At 33.9% G+C, this 22,166-nt stretch overlaps 1 protein-coding gene and 1 non-coding gene across 5 annotated transcripts in view; one reads left to right on the forward strand and one right to left on the reverse strand.

Annotated features, from left to right (window-relative positions):
• Atp7a (ATPase copper transporting alpha) overlaps positions 1-22,166 on the reverse strand; it is a 143,635-nt gene that overhangs the window by 42,293 nt on the left and 79,176 nt on the right. For all 4 annotated transcript variants that reach the window (XM_027922959.2, XM_071606043.1, XM_071606042.1 and 1 more), the window contains 3 exons: positions 21,510-21,651; positions 4,229-4,718; positions 2,991-3,722 (listed from right to left, as the gene is read on the reverse strand). In XM_027922959.2, coding sequence (XP_027778760.1) covers positions 2,991-3,722; positions 4,229-4,718; positions 21,510-21,629 — 1,342 coding nt within the window. In that variant the 5' untranslated portion in view covers positions 21,630-21,651. The remainder of the gene's footprint in view (positions 1-2,990; positions 3,723-4,228; positions 4,719-21,509; positions 21,652-22,166) is intronic.
• Positions 5,513-5,616, forward strand: LOC114081521 (small nucleolar RNA U13). The gene has a single exon (XR_003580820.1). It is a non-coding gene; the product is annotated as a small nucleolar RNA U13 (small nucleolar RNA).

The following is a 22,166-nucleotide window of genomic DNA, read 5'->3' on the forward strand; positions in this document are numbered from 1 at the left end:
TGTCATTTTGAAAGTTTTTCAAAACCGTAAGTAGTAAAAATAAAAACACTGTAAATGGTAACAGATAAAATTAAATTTTGCTAAAACTAATTTTAGTCATTTTTATGGCTACCTGATATAGTCTCACTTCCAATATTTCTATCCAATTTAAATTTTCTTTCCAGTTTCATAATTATTCCCTTTTGCAATTATAGATTCCCTAAATGTTTTTCAGTCTTTTGGTACTGAAGGCTCTTTAACTTTTTCTAATAAGGAATTATGTGTCACATTTTTAGAGCACAGTTACATTATTCATAATAGCTAACAGTAGAAACAACTCAAATTTCTATTAACTGATGAATGAAGAAATAAATGTGGTATATATCCATACAGTGGAATATTATGAAGTTCTGATATATTCTACAATATGGATGCACCTTGAAAACATTATGCAAAGTAAAACATTCCAGACACACAAAAGGACAACTATTATATGATCCCATTTATATGAGATGGGGGAAGTGGGAGAGAGGGCAGAAGAAGGGTAGATGGACGTGATCAGTGTATGACATATGCATGTATAAAAACATCAGTGAATCTCACAAATCTGAATAATTAATATGTGTTATTAATATGTTAATATAATAGTGATCGCAAAGAACAGTGGTCACTAAGCGCTGGGGGGAAGGAAAAATGGGGAGTGCTAATGGGTATAGGATTTCTTTGGGGGATGACAAAAATGTACTAAATTATATAATGGTGATGCCTGCAAAACTGTGCATATACTAACAGCAAATTAAGTTTGTACTTTCAAAGGGTGAATTTTATGGTATTATATGAACTACAGGTTGAGTAGCCCTTGTCAGAAATGCTTAGGGTCATTCAACAGATGAATGGATAAAGAAAATGTGGTATATATACACAATGGAATATTACTCAGCCATAAAGAAGAATGAAATTATGGCATTTGCTGGTAAATGGACAGAATTGGAGGATATCATACTAATTGAAATAAGCCAATCTCCAAAAACCAAAAGACAATGTTCTCTCTGATATGTAGATGCTAATACACAATAAGGGGAGAGGGAAGAACAGAGGTTCATTGGATTAGACAAAGGGGAATGAACGGAAGGGAGGATGGGAATAAGAAAGACAGTAGAATAAATCAGACATAACTTTCCTATGCTCAATATATGGACACATGACCAGTGTAACTGCACATCATGTTTAACCACAAGAATGAGATCCTAATTAGGATACATTATGCTCCATATATGTACATTATATCAAAATACATTCTACTGTCATGTACAACTAAAAAAAAAACAACAACAAAAATAAATGCTTGAGGTCAGAAGTGTTTTGGATTCTTGAACATTTGCTTAAATGCAATGAAATATATAGGGGATGGGACCCAAATCAAAACATGAAATTCATTTGTGTTTTGTATACATCTTATCTGCAAATCTTGAAAATAATTTTAAAAAATATTTTTGGTCTGCCTATGTTTAGACAGCAACCCATCACATGTGGTGAAGTGTGGAATTTTCCACTTAATGGCATCATGTTGGCACTCAAAAAGTTTTGAATTTGGGGGCTGGGGCTATAGCTCAGTGGCAAAGCACTTGCCTAGCATTTGTGAGGCATGGGGTTCGATCCTTAGCACTACATAAAAAAACTAAACAAATAAAGGCATGCTGTCCATTTACAACTATTAATTTTTTTAAAAGTTATGAATTTTGCAGCATTTTGATTTTCTGGAGCATTTTGAATTCTGGATTTTCAGATTAGGGATATTCACTATGTACATGTCAACTTCTAAATGTGAGAATTATATAATTTCTACCATTTGTCATCAATATGAAAATTAAGAATGCTTTTTATTCCTCAGGGTCCTCTCCCACTGACACTTATGTACCATAACAATCTAGGCATGTGTTTACTAAAAGCTTTGCTTCAGTCTGAGTGAGCATAAAAAGGGATTATTACTATTTGATATCTTTCATTCTAATCAGAATAGCAAAGGTTAATGACATTGTCTGGAAAACATTTGTATTTGTTTTAGTCATTAAGGCAAGAAATTTCATTAAGTCAATTCTTTAGTTTAATTCAAGGCCAGGTTCAATTCTGGTTCAAAACAACAAGTTCACATAGGCAAATTCCACTGGATATACGTTTTTGTTTCCAGTTAAAAAGTAAGAGCTATCAGGAAATATGAAAAATTTGAAACAGGTCTGGAATCAGTTTAATTTGGATGTCTAAATTTAAAGTCACAGTTTAAATCTTATTATTTATTTCTACCATTTCTTTTTAAAATAACATTTGGCTCCCCCATTATATAAATACATACATACATCATTGATGTAAAAAAATGTATAATACACAGGAAAGCACAATGAAAACAACAACAAAAAAAAGTCATTCTTATCCTACCAATCAAAGAAAATCACAATTTGGTGGGAACAGGGACTGAAATATAGCAGGTCAGATTCCATGCATGTATGATTTTATTGGGATGAACCCAGCTACTATGTATGATGCTCGTTAAATAAATAAATAAAAGATAACCACTATTAAAATTTTGGTCCATGTCCTGCGGAATTTTATTCATTTTTATTCATTACAGAAATGAATTCATATACATTTATTTATAATTTTGATTGCAGTACACATGTGGAATTTTAGCTTTTTTTTTCATTTAGCAAAATAGCTCAGACATTTTCCTATAGTATTACTTATCTTTAATACCATCATTTTTTATGGCTTCACAGCATTTCATCACATGGTTATACCATGATTTACTTATTGTTTATAGTTTTTCAAATACTATAAATAATTATTCAAACATCCTTAGGCATCTTTGTATGTGCTGCTGGCTACCTCCCTAGGACTTGTTAGTAAAAAGTGGAATTTCAGTGCCTATAAATCATTTCTCATTGCTCAAAGCCAAATGAAGTGGCAAAATAAAAATAAAAGAACATTAGGGAAGTCAAAGAAAAAGTGATAGTTACCTGATAGGGCGGCATCAAATCCCATGTCTTCTATTGCTTCTCTCAAGGTTTCTGGAGAGGTTAGTAGAGGGTCATACTCAACAGTTCCATTGCTATTTGCAAGGGAGACTCGTATGGATTTTACACCTGCCTTTTTTGATATTACACCTTCAATAGACTGTACACAAGAATTACAAGTCATACCATCAATGTGTATCACAGTTTCTTGAGTCAGAGGCTGGCTAACTATGTTCAAAGGCATCTTTTGAAGAGATGAGCTGGAGGGAGAGGTGGAGGTACTCTCAACTTCACTTGCAATCCTAACTCTATATTGCCCTGGTGAAACAGCTTCTATTGCTTTTCTCAGCATTTCTGGAGTGACTGAGCTCGCATTGTACTTTACAACAGCAGACCTATTCTCTAAAGAAACTACTATGCTGTTTACATATTGGAGTGTAGATAAAGCACTTTCAATATTTGACACACATGATTTACAATGCATGCCATCTATGATGAAAGTGGCTGTTGTATCATTGGTATATGATGATGGTGGACTTCTTTGCTGTGATCCTTCTGGAGATTTCACTGGTGTGTTCTTTAGACGTTCTACATCAATAGCTCCCAATTTAAGGTACTTGGGCTGTTTTTTGATGTATGCTGAAAAGCCTGCAGCTTCGATCTGCTTCTTTATTTCCTCTACTGTGATAAGATGAGGTTGGTAAACAACAGTGGCTTCTTGGTTGTCTAGGGAAACTAGTTAATAAAAAGAAACATGAATATTATTTAAGTCAGTTATTCCTGCACCCCTTCAGAATCAATAATTATTCCTCTCTCATTCTTCTCAACATCTGTTCTTAAAATAATTTTGTTCTTTTCATAAAATGTGATTGACATGAAGTGGAAAGAAATAAAAGATATCATCACTGTTGCTATGGTCTCTACGTTTCTATAAACCTGCATAGAAATATATTAAAGAGTCCCCCAGGCATGTTGTGGTAAAAACCTGAACTCCAGGAATCGCTACCCCCGCTGCCCTTTCTGCCAAACTAAAGTTCAAAACTCTCATAACCTTTAATTATAATTATTAACTTTACTGACATTAATGCTGGGAATATGCTATGCCTCAAACTTCAACGAAGTGGTAAGCATTCTAGTCCCATGGATTCAAAACCCATGCTTGGGAAGAAAGCAAAAAGTTAAAAGATCAAACCCGAAAACTAAGCTTTATAAAACAAGCAAAATCATATTGGAACTATTACCTTTAATTCGCTGAATACCTTGCAGTTTCCCAATTTTTCCTTCAATAGTGCTAGTGCATGAATGGCAGGTCATTCCTTCCACTTTCATCTTCAACATGACTTCCCCTGCTGGAGCCATACTGTGGTCTTCATAAGTTCCTGTTTTTTTCTCTACAGTTCCAATATCTAAACTGAGGTCTGGAACCAGCTCTATTATCTGATTGGCATTCACTATAGAAGGAATGATTGTCACTACTGCAGTTCTTTGCTGAGGGGAAATTTTAATGTCTGTCACACCCTTGGTCTTGAGCAATGTGCTTTGGATATGGTCCCATGGTGGAGCCAGTGAAGCAGTAACAGTCAAAAACACAGTATCGGTTAAAACTGGAAGAGGGTTAGGATTATGGAGAATAGCATCAAAGCCCATGTCATCGATAGCTTCCTGTAGGGTCTTTGGAGTCTGCAGTTTAGGGTCATAAATAATCGTCGCATTTTTCTCTTCCAGTGAAACCTTTTGGAAGGAAATTTCAGAAGTCAGTTTAATTAAGTGATAGGACATTGGGTTTTATTTATTTATTTGGTTCTAGAGATTGAACCCAGGGGCACTCAACCATAGATTCACATCCCCAGCCCTTTTTACTTATTTATTTTATTTTTTGTTTTGAAACAGGGGTTTGCTAAGTTGCTGAGGCTGACCTTGAACTTGTGATCCTTCTGCCTTAGCCTCCCAAGTTGCTGGGACTATAGGCATGTGCCCCAGTGTCTGGCTCACATGACAGAGGATCTTAAAAATGTCAATAATTATTATCACATTCAAGAAGAATAAAATAACTCAATCTAATTGGAGTAAATAATAATAAATAATTTATTATTTTGCATTATACTATTCTCATTGGAAAGGAACATAAAATGTCTTGTCTATTTAAAAGAAAGGTAAAGCCTACGTGACTATGGTACCAGTCAACTATCTGAAATATGTACATGGACAAATACACCCTAGAATTTCACAACACAGCACAAACTACTCTTTCCTACCATCTCCTTTCGTGACTATTCCAATACTTCACAGTCTACTAATTCAAAAGGTTATATGGGAAGCAGGATTAGCTATAGAAAATAAAAAGATAACATGAATTTTGCTCATATAAAATGTTCAATTAAGATAACTGTTGGCAAGAAAAGACACTAACCTGCCAGTTTATGAGTGAAGGTAATATTTATAGGTTTTTGTAGCATATACTCCTATTACTCTTAAGTCACTACAGCATAGTATTAATTTTGTTCAAAACCAGAACACTTTTATTGATTCTTTTATGGTTCATAAACATGATGATTGGGTTTTCACATTTAAGTGTAAGATATGCCTCACTCAATCCTTGTTATGACACTAGCACATTTTCTGACAGAAAAAGGAACTTTTGGTGTTTTGCCTGATTAGATTATAAAACAATGGTTGTATTAGTTAAAATATTTTTAGTTGTAGATGGAATAATTCCTTTATTTGTTTTTTATATAGTGCTGAGGATCAAATCCAGTGCCTCACACATGCTAGGCAAGCGCTCTACCACTGAGCTACAACCCCAGCCCCCAATGGTTGTATTCTTAAAGCTCAGTTACAGCATATAATTTAACTACTGTCATGACTGCATCTCTTTGGCTAACATATTACAAAGATTTATGATGAACACACACATTCACAAATACTGGGTTAAGAGAATATTTTAATTCCAACTATAATTCTCTACTACTTATTAGCCAACCACCCTCTATTAGTTCCACCATCTAAAAAATGAGAAAATATGCCCTGTGTTCTTATAGGGTTTTTTTTATAGTGATCATATAAGTAAATAGATAGGAAAATTCTTTGTAGCAGCAACAAGTTATATAAAAGTAAGCCACTAATTATTATCAAGAACTTATTGTAGGTGCCTGGAAATGGGATTCTCAGGATACAAAGTGAACATGGCATAATCATAAGGAGCAATACTGGCATAGAGACTCTAGAAAAAATGGACACTCATTCATCCCTAGGAACAGAGGTGAGGGAAGATAATATCTGAGCATTAAAGGACAAACAGGAATCAGCAAGGATGTATGAGGCAAGGAAATGTAGACAACTGGAAGCACAAGAGTAGTGAGAGATGAGAAGCTGGGGAAATAGACAACTGCTCCATTATGGGGTCTCACATAACAATATTGTTTTGTAATTTATCTTTTAGTAAGTGGGGAGGCATGGATAAGTTAAGCAGGGAAATGACATGATTAGATTTGCACTACAGAGAAGAGTCATTTCAGAGGCTATATGGAATATGATAAGGTGGGGTGGAGTAATAAAGGAGGAAGGAAGATCAAAGAGGAGGCTACTACAATTACAACAGTGGTGCAATAGATTCTGAATTACAACATGCACACTGGAGTAAAGAGAACAGAGGCAGTTCCAAGATACATTTAGTACAGCAGGGCCTAACTAATCAGATGTAGAGGGTAAGGAATGACTAGGATGATTCATAAATTCCTGGCTTGGGCCAGTGGACAGATGGTAATGCCATTAAATAATATTAGAAAGAGAGGAAGAAAAAAAGAAGAAGAGGTAAAAGTAGAGAAAAAGGAGAGGTAATGAATATAGTTCTAGACCTATCGATTTTGAGATAGCAGTAGAATATTCATGTTCAAAAGGTATCTAAAATATAGGTATTACTATTTTTATTAATTTAGAGTGAAAGCTTTGTTTCACACAACAAAAACAACTCAAAATAAAGCTAAATATAATTCAGAGTGGGAAATATCATATTAAACTCTCTACAATAATTATATAATTAAAATTTTCACTTATTTTCATGGACTTCATTCTTTATTTCTTCCTTTAGCTTGATAACCAATGACTATGTATTTGACGAAAATTGAAATTGCTTATGGCATGGAAAGTTTCTATCACTCAGATAATTCTAGTTGGTTAGCTTGTTCTTGTTATAGAAGAGATCACTATCACAAATGATCCAAAACAGAACTGGGAAAATAATTTATATTGGATTTGGATTACATTATGTAATTTTCCATGAGAAAATTCAGAACAGTAAACCACATATAGTTGAGACACAGATTTGAAAAAGATACAATATTATGTGCAATATTATGACAATCACTATCACATGGAAGCTTCTGTGTCTCTGTGTTTTCAAAGAGATGCTCTTTTAAACTTTAATCTCACTCCTCTGAGATCAATGATTTTCTTATTTAAAAAAAATGACTAGGGGTGCTGGGGATGTGGCATGTGAGACCCTTGGTTCCATCTCATCCATGCAAAAGAAAAAAAAAAAAGACTTTATGACTGGGGGTATAGCTCAGTGGTAGAATGTTTACCTAGCAAATGCAAGGCCTTGGGTTCCATCCCTGCAACATGGAAAAAAAAGAAGAAAGTGACATTCAATAATGTAGACATGATAACTAAAGGGGAAGTTGGTTCAGTGGTTTTCAGGGGCTAAGGGTGGGGGCCAAGTATCACAACAGAGTTTTTAGGGGTGATGAGACTGTGCTATCCTGGTGGTATGAATCTATACATGTATTACATTCACAAAACTAAAAAAATTCAAAGAACTCTATACCAAAAAAGTTAATACTACTGGATGATAATTTTTGAAAACAAAACAAAAAAATGAAAAATTCAGTTCCTCAGCTGCACCAGCCACATCCTAAGTGTTCAACATGACTCAATGTAGCTAGTGGCTGCCATATTTGATAGAGCATATGAAGAACATTACCATCAGTATGGAACATTCTTGGACAGTACTATTTTAGGTACTACTACATTTTTTCTGATAAAGTGACAATGTAAAGAATTATTTTCCCTTTAGGTTTGAATATATTATGTCTGGTATCAAGACTGGTTTTGAGCTAAATTCTCCTCTTAACAATGTCATTTTACTAACATACACAATGAGAAATTTGTCTGATTTTAAGAGCAAAAATAATTTCACCACTGGATGATTTGCTATACTTTGTATTGCCTTAGCCCATATTTTATTCATAAAAGATATAATGAGACTATGTATAATATACTATACCAAAAGGTTATATTACCCTGTGCTATTTATGCTGCAGAAGGGGAACACACTTCCTTAGTTATTAACTTCCTACTTCTTTCAGCTGGCCATCTATACTCAATGTTCCCCTTTAGGGTAATAGCACTTAACTTTCCCTCTGAATATTAATATCAAAAAAACTTTTCAAACCTAAGTTTTCAAAGTAAAGTGAATCTTATTTCGTTTTAAGAAGAAATTTTCATAGTAGCTGATAATTTTACAATACAGTTTGGGGTGCCAAATCCTTGAGCAGGAAGCTAAATGGCATTTATCTTGTCAACAAATATTTGAATGCCTATTATAGTGCCTGGCCCTGTGCTAGCCTCCTCCAAGTCCTCACATTGTTTCAGAGTTTCAAAAGTTTCTTTTTCTCAGAATCCTTCATTAGAAACCAATACTATTATTTTTATTTTCAGAGAAACTATTTCCCATTAGTTCCTATTAGTTCCTCTGGAAAGTAAACAACAGCATACAACTATGAACATAGGAGGTACTTAAGATGAAGGACTTTTCAGTATTTGGGTAAAGGCAGTAGTGGGAGAGGGAAAAAGAAAATAAACCAAATTCTGTATAATCTGTAGCATTTATAGCTTTGTAACAGTAGAGAGGGTGCTGACAGAAGTTGTAAAGGATCCATTATTTTAATGCTTGTGGTGTTCTGTGTCTCCTGAAATGTCAAAGGTGAAATTCAGGCACAGTATACTTTTTTAATACAATTTCTGCATAATTTGCATAATACATAAAGGCTGCATCTTATATTCTTAGGCAATATGAAAGCTAAAAGCTTGGACAAATCAACCCTACTTCTGAGGGCTTCTACTTCCTGACAGACTGGACAATATTCCTTTTAAGCTCTAACATTCTATAAAAGCTAAAAACTGTTGTTAATATCTCTTCTTGGGTTTTGTCATTAGTACATTTTACTCTTTTGCATTCTTCCTCATTTGATAATGAAAGGTGCCAGTCTGAATGTGTCCCACAAAATTCATGTTGAAACCCTAACCCCCCAGGAGGGGTTTTGGGAGGTGAGGAGGTCATGAAGCAGAGCCCTCATAATTAGGATGAATTATCAAAGAGGTACCAGAGAGCTCACATAGATGGTTCTACCATATGAAGATACAGGAAGAAGACACCTTTAAGGACCAGAAGTCAGCCCTTGCCAGATAGTGAATTTGCTGTTGCATGGATTTTAGAATTATAAGAAATAAATTTTTATTGTTTATAAGCCACCCAGTTTATTCTATTTTGTTATAGCAAGTAAAGAGACTAAGACAATGGCGATCCAATTCTGTATGTATAAAAAGCTAGGAAACTGAAGAAACTGCCCAGAAAACCCAGCAAGAAAATGAAACAGCTAGGATTCAAATGCAAACATAAGTAACTCCAAAATCCATGCTCTTTCAATCTATAAATGATTAGGTTAGATGATGGACAATTTCTTTTTTTTTTAATACATTTAAAATTTTATTCAAAATAGATGAGTAGACATACAAACAATACGAAAAAGCAAGAAAACAAACTATCCAAAACAAAATAGATCTTAGATCTAAAGGTAAAAATTTCTGAGAATATAGGCTGGTAAATCACAATGATGTCCAATTTCTTGAAAAACTAAAATCATGTGCCTGTGATTTGAACAATGTATGTTTTACAAATAAAAAATAAACCTGAATAGCATTAAATATTTCTAGCGTTTGAACCAAATTTTACTTCAGTTTATTATTCCCCTCTATATTTCTTTGCTTCTCCCATGCTAATGTAAATTAGAAATTACTTAGAGAACAAATTAATTTGGGTTTTTAGCAAAACTGAAAATCAGGACATTTTAATATTTCCCCATTTTTAAGTCATTTTGGGAAAGGTTCTTGGCTAATGTTTTAGCACAGTAAAATTTCTTTTTATCTTCTGGGAACCAATTTATATATCAGGTTAACAAGCTACTCAGTGTAGGAATCTCAGAAGATTTGAAGCCCACTTTCTTTCATGTTCATCTAATGATTCAACACAGAGGTGATCAAAGTTTTTTATGGTTGGAAAGATTCTGCCATTTTACACACACAGAAATTGAAGTCAGAAAAGTGAAGTGATTCAACCATTATCCTGAATTTCTAATATGTTTATATCACTCATGTATTTTTGAATCAAGTAAAAACTAATTACAATAAATAAGAGTCCTATTATATATATATGGTTACAATACAAATTACATTATTGTTTATTGAAAAAGAATACATGTACATTAATAGAGTAACACTCTGCTTTGGTGCTTCAATATAGTATACTAAAAATTAAAATATCATAAGAGGATGCCATTCAGCTCTATTAACATTTTGGGGGGGTACCAGAGCTGCAGTTCCTTGATAAAGAGTTCATGCTTAGCATATGTGAGGCCATGGGTTCAAGCCTCAGCACCAAAAGATAAAATTATCCTTTTGACCAATCTAAGTAAAGGTTAGCCTTAAAATTATGAAATCATTTTATGAATTGGCAAAAGACAATTGTTAGAAACTAAGACAATAGTTCAAAATTGATCTAAAATTTCAAGAAAATTGAATGTTTGAAGATGAGAGATGTATACATTTTAGTTTTTAAGTTGTAACATTGTTTTTCATAAACTAGGCTTCCTGTAAATTGAGTGCTTTTCAATTTTCACTTTTAATACATTTTCATTTGCTTCAGAAATTATACAATATATGATTATTCATTATAAAAAATTAAATACAACAGTATAACAAGGAAATAGTGAAAGTCCCCTTCACACCATTTCTCCACTGCTAGGTTTTATCTTGGATTTACTTGACATTTCTTTGATATTTGGAATAGAGTGCAGAAGCCTAAGCCTTTGTGAAAAGCTGATTCTACATTTTAATGGATGTGTGATTATTATCTGCTACTTTATAATAATCAAAATGCCTATATTACCCTAATATAGAGTAAGTAAAAGAACATTAATCTGAAGAACAAAATGTTGAATACACTATCATTTGCTATAGAAAATTTTAAAAATCTCAAACAAATAAAAATATCAGATGGGTTCTTTATATATTGATATGGAACAATATCTAAAATGTATTTACTAAGTGAAAAAAGCAAGGTGCAGAATGATATGTACAGTATGCTTCAATTTTTATAAAATATATATATATATATATATACACACACACACACATATATTTGGTAGATATACATATATACATAATTTTATATTTATTGTCTTTCTGGAAGAATACACACATATATAGGATAACTTGTTTCCTATGGGAGTAGGATTTTAATCTATGCATGTGTTACTTTTACAATAATAAAAAATTAGTTAATTTTAAGGGGAGCTAGGAATGTATTTATTGATTCATAGAAGAAATTTAGTACTGATAGCATCTAGGTAGTCATTTTTCCATATTTTATTGGTGCATGATAATTATACATAAAGTGGGATTCATTTTATGTACACAATACAACAACATAATTTGGTCAAAGCCATTCTTTTCCCTTAGATAGTCATTTTTTTTCTGTAGTCCTAAGTATTGAACCCAGGGGCACTCTACCACTGAGCTACACCCCCAGCCTTTTTAAAATTTTTGTTTTGAGACAGGGTCTCACTAATTTTCTGAAGCTTGCCTTGACCTTGTGATCCTCCTGCCTCAGCCTCCTGAGTCACTGTGATTATAAGCATGCACCACTGAGCCTGTCTAGGTGGTCATTTTTATAAAAGATAGTCTATATAAAGAGAACAGGTACCAGTGTTTATCGGAGTAAATGTTAAAAGCACTCAAAAAGTTAGCGTTATAAGTTTCAGGGACAAAGTAATTTGTTAATAAGACATTAACCTTTGGAATCATTCAGTACTTATATCTAATTAAATTTGTTTTTACATTTTTACTTCACAAAGGCCAAACGATCCCAGAGAAAGAACTTCACATTATCTGCCCATTTTATTTTTCCTTTGAACAGACTGCTGGGGTGATTAAATTAAACTTCAGTTTAATCCCTTTAAAGTCTACTCTTAACATTGGCAGGAAAAACAAGACTATTATATTCATTTAATGTATAATTTAAGATACAATTCCCAAAGTGTATTCACATGATAAACCTGCAAAGAGAAATTAATCATATTCTTTCTGTTCATTCAAAAATTAGAGACGTCTAATTCAGTGGACTAGACACAGAGGAATAAAGGGAAGGGAGGAGGGACAGGAATAACAAAGACAGTGGAAAGAATCTGACATAACTTTCCTAAGTACATATATGAATATACCACAGTGAATCTCCACATCCTGTACAACCACAAGACTGGGATCCTAATTAGAATGATATACTCCATGTTTGTATAAATATGTCAAAATATACTTTGCTGTCATGTATAACTAAACAGAACACATTTTTAAAGGGAAAAAAAAGAGACTTCTTGACTATTCATGCTCCTTGAATTGTTAAAACTTTAATCTTTTCCACTGTTGCATTTTTCAATAAAACAATCATACTTGATTGAATAATCACAATTGTATTACTTCAATCCAAACACTACCATGAACTTTGTTTTTAAATATTTTTTTAGTTGTAGATGGACCTTTATTTTATGTATTTATATGCAGTGCTGAGGATGGAACCCAGGACCTCACACATGCTAGGCAAGTGCTCCACCACTGAGCCACAACCCCAGCCCCCAAGAGCTCCTTTTGGGGGGCTTGGGATACTAGAAATTGAACCTAGAGTGCTTTATTACAGGCATGCGCCACTGTGCCCAGCTTACCAAGAGCTCCGATTTAGTTAAAACACTGCTATCCTGAAATCTGGTTTCTAAATTGACTGCACATAATTTTAATTGTAACTTTGAAAATTATGACAGAAATTTTAAACCTTAATATTCTTTAAAAAGTGGGTAATGTTTATGTATCATCATGTTGACCTACTTTCTGAATATAAATTATATTTGGACAAGGACAATTTGCTCTATGGTGCCTAGAAAGAGGCAAATCCACATTTTATGGCCTCTAAAACTCAAAAAACAATAAATAACTTTATAAAATATTTATTTTATATCCAAATAAAATAACCATATAGGATTATAAATAATATTCTATATAAAAGTAAGTATACTGAATATATAATAAAAATCACACTACAAATTTGTTAAATCATAATATCATAAACATCCATAAAAAAACATTTTTATTAATAATGTCTGATACACCTCTTTTTTTCCTACACATCTGGCTGTACATTGTTTCATGCTTCCTTTGACAATGACTTGATAAAAACATTTTCTGTACAGAGAAGACAGATAATTCGGTCTTTCCTCTAAATAGAATGTTGTTTTTGTTTGCTCTGCAGCACTGGGGATGGGAAACTTTACCCAAGAACTACATCCCCATCTCTAAAATGTTTTTGATTAGCAATAGTTTAGAAAATTTCCTTTCAACATTAAAATTCATCACTATTCACAAAAACTGTTAAGTGTTTAGAGCTATTCTCAAATTTGGGATAACTACTGAGTTTCTTTCCTATATAACTATAAGATTTCAGGGCACTTCAAGCTTACTAATGCAGTTTCTAATCTTATGTAGTCTTTCCGTTGATAGCATTATTTACCAGTTTTACACTGAGCCCTATACCTTCATGTCACAACTCTGTTGGTGCCTCCGATGATGGGGGTTTTGGAAGTCATTCCTACACCAGAATTCCTAGCAAAAATCTTCACCATATACAGAAGTAACCAAGACTCACACCTAGCTAAAGAGTTCACTAACCCCAAACTAAAAATATCTCCAACTTAACCTCCTCTGAGATCCCCAAAATACTCATGGCCACTCCAACACAAAGGGGAAGCTCTAAGAGGGATTAAAGTGGAAATGAACAGGGTTTTTTAAAGACTGTGGTTAAAATATTTTACTTTTATAAATAGTACAAAAACATGTGACCATATGAACACATTGCTAAAACTCCTTCCAGGGTTGTAGAAGGAGGTCAATGCAAAGGAGAGGCTCTGAAACATAAGCTTCACTAACTTCACAATAAATCTGTCCCTGGGCTTAGAAGACTTAACACTTAGTAAAATATTTTCTAAAGGAAGAAAAAAAGAACAGTCAAAAATATATCCTATTTTAAAAGGGTTTTTGACAGATGGAGGGCAGGAAGAGCTGAAAAAAACAGAAGTATCTTTCTTCGTATGTTTAGCAATCAAATTGTGAATGTGCCCTGGAAAGTATAGGCTTGAGTATCTGTCACTGGGATTTGTGTAAATCATTACTGGTAACACAGACTGCTTTCACATTACCTCACTGCTATTCTTCCTTTACAATTGAATCAAAATTCAATTGCATTTGTCTGACCTTAAACAGATCTTTTTAGGCAGTGGTGAATTCTGGGAAGATGCAGTGGCAATAGTAGTCTTAGATATGAGTGGGGTGCGAGTAGGCTGTTTTGGGAAATAACAATGTACTTGCAAATATCAAAATGGAATCTAGCCTTATAGTTATATATGAACATGTCAGCACAAACAAATAATCACCCCAAATAGTTTGCCAGTCATGGAGTTGGGGATTTCAGAAAATACATTAGTTGTCTGTGGAGAGTAAGTACCAAATCACTTGAAGAACAATTATGTGAACTAGCTTCCAGATGGTTAAAATAGTTTTACTACAATTAGCACAAACACTACTATATAATTAGTAAGCTTCAGCCTCTCTTCCGGCCTCCAGTACCAGCCCCACCTTAAATCAAGTGGAGGAGGTTTAATTGGTTTCATTTGAGGATAAATCAAATACATATGTCATATACATTACTCACTGAAATTAAACAACTCATTTTTAAAGTCTTAAGACTGAAGTTTGCAGAGCTCCTTTTGTTATCCTCTTTCCTAATCAACAAACTGTAAGATATTTAACTAATTTTTGCACAGTTATGATTAGTGAAAAATGTTACAAATGTTTTTATAAATTTGAATATTATAAATTCATTTGAGAAAACTACAGAACAGTAAAAAAAATAAATAAGTACCTGTAACCTCCCATCTTTTCCAACTTGGCTCTCTCTCCAAAGAAAATTAAAGGCAACTGTAGCCTCGTTTGGACTGTAGAGGAACAAAAGTAATGCAGGAGCCTCTAACATTGGAGTTATGCCAAGGTAGAGAGTGAATACAAATTAAAATCTACTTTTGGAGCATGTGAAAATGGAAAATTCATATTCAAGTATTCACATGGATGCCTCAGAGACAGAAAACTTAGGAGAAGGCATATTATACTATGTAAATAAAGCTTTTCTTCTTTTTTTTTTGTTTTTTAGTTTTTCAAAGTTTTTAGACTTTTTAAAGTTTTATTGATTTTATTTTTTTAATACATGACAGTGGAATGCATTACAATTCTTACTACACATATATACCACAATTTTTCATATCTGTTTATATATAAAGTATGTTGACACCCAGTTCAAGTCTTTATACATGTACTTTGGATAATGATGTCCATCACATTCCACCATCCTTGCTAATCCCCTGCCCCCTCCTTTTCCCTCCCACTCCTCTAAATAAAGCTTTTCTAACCACAAACATCAATACAGTGTTAACTAATCAGAGTATATAGTCAACAAGTAAGAAATACTGCTTTTCCCCCAAATAGCTGCCCATATATTAGTATCACATTTTACATAACTAAGGAAATGTATCAATCTTCATAAAGAATCATGATGTGCCAATTAGTTGATTTTTTTGTAATGAAAACAAGGCAAACTGAAGTCAATCTACTCAAGAACTTATGAGAAGTTGGACAAGAATATTATAGAGACAAGAAAGTATGAATCCTGTATTTCATTGAGAAGCCACAACCACTTTGAAATTGAATAGGTAAAAATTAATGTTTAGATTAATGATAATTATAAAATCAGAGCTCCCATAAATACCTGATGTGGATATACACAAAATGTTCTAGTCACAGTATGATGCATACACTTAAAAATACAATGAGCGGGCTGGGGATGTGGCTCAAGTGGTAGCGTGTTCGCCTGGCATGTGCAGGGCACTGGGTTCAATCCTCAGCACCACATAAAAATAAAGATGTTGTGTCCACCAAAAACTAAAAAATAAATTTTAAAAAATTCTCTCTCTCTCTCTCTTAAAAAAATATAATGAGCTTCTAATAATTAGAAAGAATCCATTGGATTCCTAATTTTAAATCTTGCACTAAATCTGATGTTCATTGAAAGAAAGCTCCCTTTAGAATATTAACATCTGCTCTGGGTACCATGGCAAAAAATATATCTTTGCATGAGGATCTCAACTTGTCACAGGAAAACCATTCTCTGATTGAAGCAATCTGATCAAATTCCAAAATGGTATTTACTTTCACCATCATTGCATTAAAGCAAAATTATAGGAAATTCCAGCAAACAGATCCACCATCAATATAAAGATGACTTAAAGATGATAAAAACCCAAATATTAAAATGATAAGTACAAATGAACACTAAAACGGCACATCTGGGGATTGACTCATTAAGCCCTGGCAGTGAAAATAAACATGTTCAATACTAAGCAATTTGTAGCCTAATATTTAAGAAAAAACTTTCTATCCATTATTGTTATTATAGTAACAATCCTCAAAATTTTAGCAAGAAAGAGATATTGTTAACTTCTTTGGGCCCTTAGATGCAAGTTAGAGAGAAATGGGGGAGAATGGGTGCAAATCAAACTTCATGAAGTATGAGAAAGAGTGCTTAAGCTAACTATACTACTATCACTACTGAGAATCTCAAAGAGTGATAAGGGAAAGGGGGAGGGCAGCAAAAATCCTTGGAATGGCAAGTAACTAGTGTGGAGATACACTAGGTAATTCCAAACCACTAGCCAGGGATCTCTACCTCTTAACAACAAACTCTTAGAAGCATCAGAAAAACACCTTAACAAATTCAGCTGCTGAGATTCTCATGCAAATGAATAGCAAGTATTCTCCTAGGTGATAGGTATAGGGAGGTTTCTTGTACTAGCCTCTCCACTTTGGTGTATGTTTGAAATGTTTCATTAAAAGTAAGTATTATGGGCTGGGGTTGTGGCTTAGTGGTAGAATGCTTGCCTTGCACACGTGAAGCCCTGGGTTCGATCCTCAGCACCACATAGAAATAAATAAATAAATATAAAGATATTAAACAAAAAGTAAGTATTATTCCAAGCCAGGCACAGCTGCGTACACCCCTGTAATCCCTGCGGCTTGGGAGGCTGAGGCAGGAGGATCACAAGTTCAAAGCCAGCCTCAGCAAAGGCAAGGAGCTAAGCAACTCAGTGAGACCCTGTCACTATATAAAATACAAAATAGGGCTAGGGATGTGGCTCAGTGGTCGAGTGCCCCTGAGTTCAATCCCTGGTACCTCCCCCCTCCAAAAAAAAGTATGTATTCTTTAATCAAATGAGGTTTATCCTAGAAAAGCATGACTGTTTCAACATTTAAAAATGAATGTAATGTGTCATATTAACAACTAAAAAAATACATGATCCTATCTAAATTCAGAAAAAGCACTTGACAAAATTCAAAATCCATGATACAATTGCCTATGTAGAAAATTCCAATGAATCTACAAAAAGACTAATAGATTTAACAAGTCAGTTTAGCAAGGTTGCAAGATACAAACTCAACATACAAAAATTATTGAACTTCTTCTATAAGCTCATCATGAACAACTCAATTTGAAATTGAAATTTAAGAAACAATACCATTTACAATAGCATTCAAAAACATATAATACTTAAATATAAATCTAACAAAATAAGTACATGAATTACATAGAAAACTACAGATCCCTGATAAAAGAAATCAAAGAATATCTAAATAAATGGAAATTAAACCATATGCATAGACTGGAAAATTCCATATTGTTAAGATGTTAACTCTATCCAAATGAAACTATAGGATGAACAAAATCCCAATAAAAATTCCAGCAGACATTTGTGTAGAAACTTATAAGCTGATTCTAAAATTTATATGGAAAGGAAAAGAAACTAAAATAGCCAAGACAATTTTGGAAAAAAAATAAAAGAAAAAGTTAAGGAATCATAACATAAGTGACTTTAACACTTATTATAAAGCAGATTTTTGTATTTAGTTAGCTCAGCCATAGAAACAACTTTTCTTTACCTCATCAAAGGTGAAAAAAACTTTTTCCTAATTGAATTAACTTGTACATATGGTTGGGCATAAGTGGTTAATTTTGTTTATGAATATAGATGTTCAGTTTTTCCAGCACTATTTCTTAAAAAGTTTATTCTTCCTTCACTGAATTGCCTTTGTAATTCTGTTGAATATCAATTGACCATGTTTATTGGTTTACTTCTGTACATTCAGCTGGGCATGGTGGTGTAAGCCTGTAATCTCAGCAGTGGCTGGGAGACTGAGGCAGAAAAGCCATGAGTTCAAGGCTACTCTGGCCAACAGAATGAGAACCTACCTCAAGAAATAATCATCTTATTTCTGCACACTCTATTCAGTTCCATTAATTTATGTATCTGTCCCTTGGCCAGTATCACACAGTTTTGATGATTGTTGCTAGCACTTTGGGTTCTTCTGTTTAGGAGATGCCACCAAACCATTTTGCTGCTTGTATGTATGTGGTACTGGGGATTGAACCCAATGACAATCTCCCACTGAACTACATCTTCAATCCTTTGTATTTTTTGAGACAGGTCTTGCTAAGTTGCCCAAATTGGCCTCAAACTTCTGATTCTCTTGCCTCAGCCTCCCAAGTCACTGGAATTACAGGCATGCACCACCACACTGGGCTCTTATTTCTTTATAAGATTTATATTAATATTTCATGTAAGTTGTATAAAATTAGAATATCCATATAAAGATGCTTGTATTATTATTATTAAGTAAGATTCTAAAATAAATTATAGCAAGAAATGTGTTAAAATGGTATTACCAGCTGGGTGCAATGGCACACACCAGTAATCCCAGTGGCTTGGGAGGCTAAGGCAGGAGGATCTCGAGTTCAAAGCCAGCCTCAGCAACTTGGCAAGGTCCTAAGCAACTCAGTGAGACTCTGTCTCTAAATAAAATATATAAAGGGGCTAGTGGGGCTGAGGTTATGGCTCAGGGGTAGAGTGCTTGTCTCACACATGTGAGGTACTGGGTTCGATCCTCAGCACCACATAAAGATAAATAAATAAAATATTTTGTCCTTCAATAACTAATATACACCAAAAAAATGAATAAAATAAAAGTCTATATTTCTCTTTTAATTTCTTTTTTAACATGATATACACTTGTAATAAAAATAAATGCTACAGCAAAGATCTCTTTGCTTTATAGTGTGGCAAGCAGCAGTATAAAGCAATGAAAGTATCACATAGAATCTTATTCACAAATATTCAACTGTTGCTGTAGTGACAAAGCAGCCATAAACAACACATACACAGACAAATGAGTATAGTTACATTCTAATAAAACTTTACTTACTGACAAAGTTGAATTTTATATAATTTTCATGTACATAAAAAATTAAAAAGATGTTTGTTTGTTTGTTTTTGTACTGGGGATTGAACCCAGGACTGCTTAACCATTGAGCCACATCCCCAGCCCTTTCTATTTTTAATTTTGAGACAGGGTCTCTCTAAGTTGCTTAGGGCCTTGATAAATTGCTAAAACTGGCCTTGAAGTACCTCAGCCTCCAGAGTCACTGGGATTACAGGAGTGAGCCACCACTCCCAGCTCAAAAGAAGATACTCAAGATAATCAATCACAGGCAGGCTGGGTTTGTGGCTCAGTGGTAGAGCACTCGCCTAGCATGTGTGAGGCCCTGGGTTCAATACTCAGCACCACATAAAAATAAATAAATAAAGGCATTGCATCCAACTACAACTAAAAATAAATAAATATTTTTAAAAAAGATAATCACAGGCAACTCATGCAGTCTTCAGAAAGTTCTTTTATAACCTAAACTGTGTCTTCAAACCATAGTACACTTAGAATGTTCTTGATGCTCAAAATGTAAAATAGCAATGTATTCTTCCTTGGGCACACCATATAAGGTATACCAGTCATTTTCTAGACATTTTCCTATCGATTTTAATTGCAAAAAAATCACTGTCACCATATAAAAGATTAAAAGAAAAAAGGAGCCGAAGATAGCTCAGTGACAGAGTGCTCCTTGCCTAGCATGTACAAGACCCTAGGCTTAATCCTCAGCACCAAAAAGAAGAAAAAAGAGAGAAAGAAAAACCCCTAAGCCATACTATGAAAACATATATTTTAGTTCAGTATGACATTAAGAGTAATAAAAAGCATAAGTATGTAAGTATTTATATACTTATAAAATATAAATCTATAAATATACAACCACAGTAATTCCATGTTCCAACGTTTTTAAAATTTTTCTTTTTCTTCCTTCATTTTTGGTTTGTTTTTACTTTGAAATGGGCTCTCTCTATGTTGCACAGGATGGTCTGGAACTCCTGGACTCAAGCAATTCTCCTGCCTCAGCCTCTGATGTCCTCAGCCTCCCAAGGAGCTCTTGGCACCACACTTAGCTTCTCCTTTTTCTTTTTAATGAGGAATTAATGGAATTAACAATACTTATTTGGCTTCGGTGTTAGAAGTGTAGTAGTCTTTACTGCCAAATGTCAGTGTGTGTGTCTGCTTCTATCCCAGTGTTAGAAGTAATTTCCTAACACGATTATAGTCAATTACATTTATTTTACTTCATTCATTTTAAACAGTAATTTTTTTTTTCATTTGCAGTACTGGGGATTGAATCCAGGAATGTTCTACCACTGAGCTATATTCCCTGCCTTTTTAAAAAATTTGATTCTCTGGGCTGGTGCTGTAGCTCATTGGTAGAGTGCCCGCCTCGCACGTATGGGGCACTGGGTTCAATTCTCAGCACCACATAAAAATAAATAAAGATATTGTGTCCAACTACAACTAAAAATATATATTTTAAAAAATTTGATTCTCCTTCCTTAGCCTCCTTAGTTTCTGGGATTACAGGTATGTGCCATCACACCCAGCAAGAGTAACTTACTTTTTAATAATAATAATATTATTATTTTGGCACTGGGGATTAAACCCAGGGGTACTTTACCACTGAGCAATACCCCCAGCCCTTTTTATTTTTAATTTTGAGACAAGGTCTTGCCAAATTGCTGAGGCTGGCCTTGAACTTGTAATCCTCCTACCTCAGCCTCTGGAGTTTCTGGGATTACAGGCATATGTACGCCACCACACCCAGCAAGAGTAACTTACTTTAATGTGATGTACACCATTCACTTTTCCAATCTGCTGTTCAATGGTCCAAACACAGGAATTGCATGTCATTCCTTCAATAGAGATGGTAACAGAATTCACACCCATACTTGGATCCATTTTTGATTTCTTCTTTACATTCCTGTTGAAAATAAGAAACTCATAATTTCAATTATGGAAATAATCTTTGCTCAATTTTTCTCCCATGTCCCCAATTGAAAATGTGTCAGTAATAAAACATAGTCAACATTCTTTTCTACTTTCTTAGGTAAATATTTTCGTTGCCTCCAATAAGACAATGGAATACTATTTCTATGGCCAAGTTAACTAAAAACAAAAATGCACGATATTCAAATAAAAGTAACTAGCCTTTATAGATTGCTTTCCTGATTTCTAAACATTTTTCCACACACAATCTCATTTAATATTGGAAGTGGACAGAATGAAAAGCTAATCAAAAAATGTCAGAAGTCCTTAAAATGGCAAATAAGTTCCTACATGAGTTCCAATTCTTGCCAACCTCAAATTAACCTCTCTGACCTCCTCTCCTACCACTTGCCAAACCTTTCTCTTGTGTCAGTCATAGTTGTTGTCATACCTGGATGACTACCACCTTATTCCCTTAGTTTCAGATTTTCTCTTAGATATCTGCTTAGC

This window comes from Marmota flaviventris, chromosome X, assembly GCF_047511675.1.
Source record: "Marmota flaviventris isolate mMarFla1 chromosome X, mMarFla1.hap1, whole genome shotgun sequence".
NCBI classification, from domain to species: domain Eukaryota; kingdom Metazoa; phylum Chordata; class Mammalia; order Rodentia; family Sciuridae; genus Marmota; species Marmota flaviventris.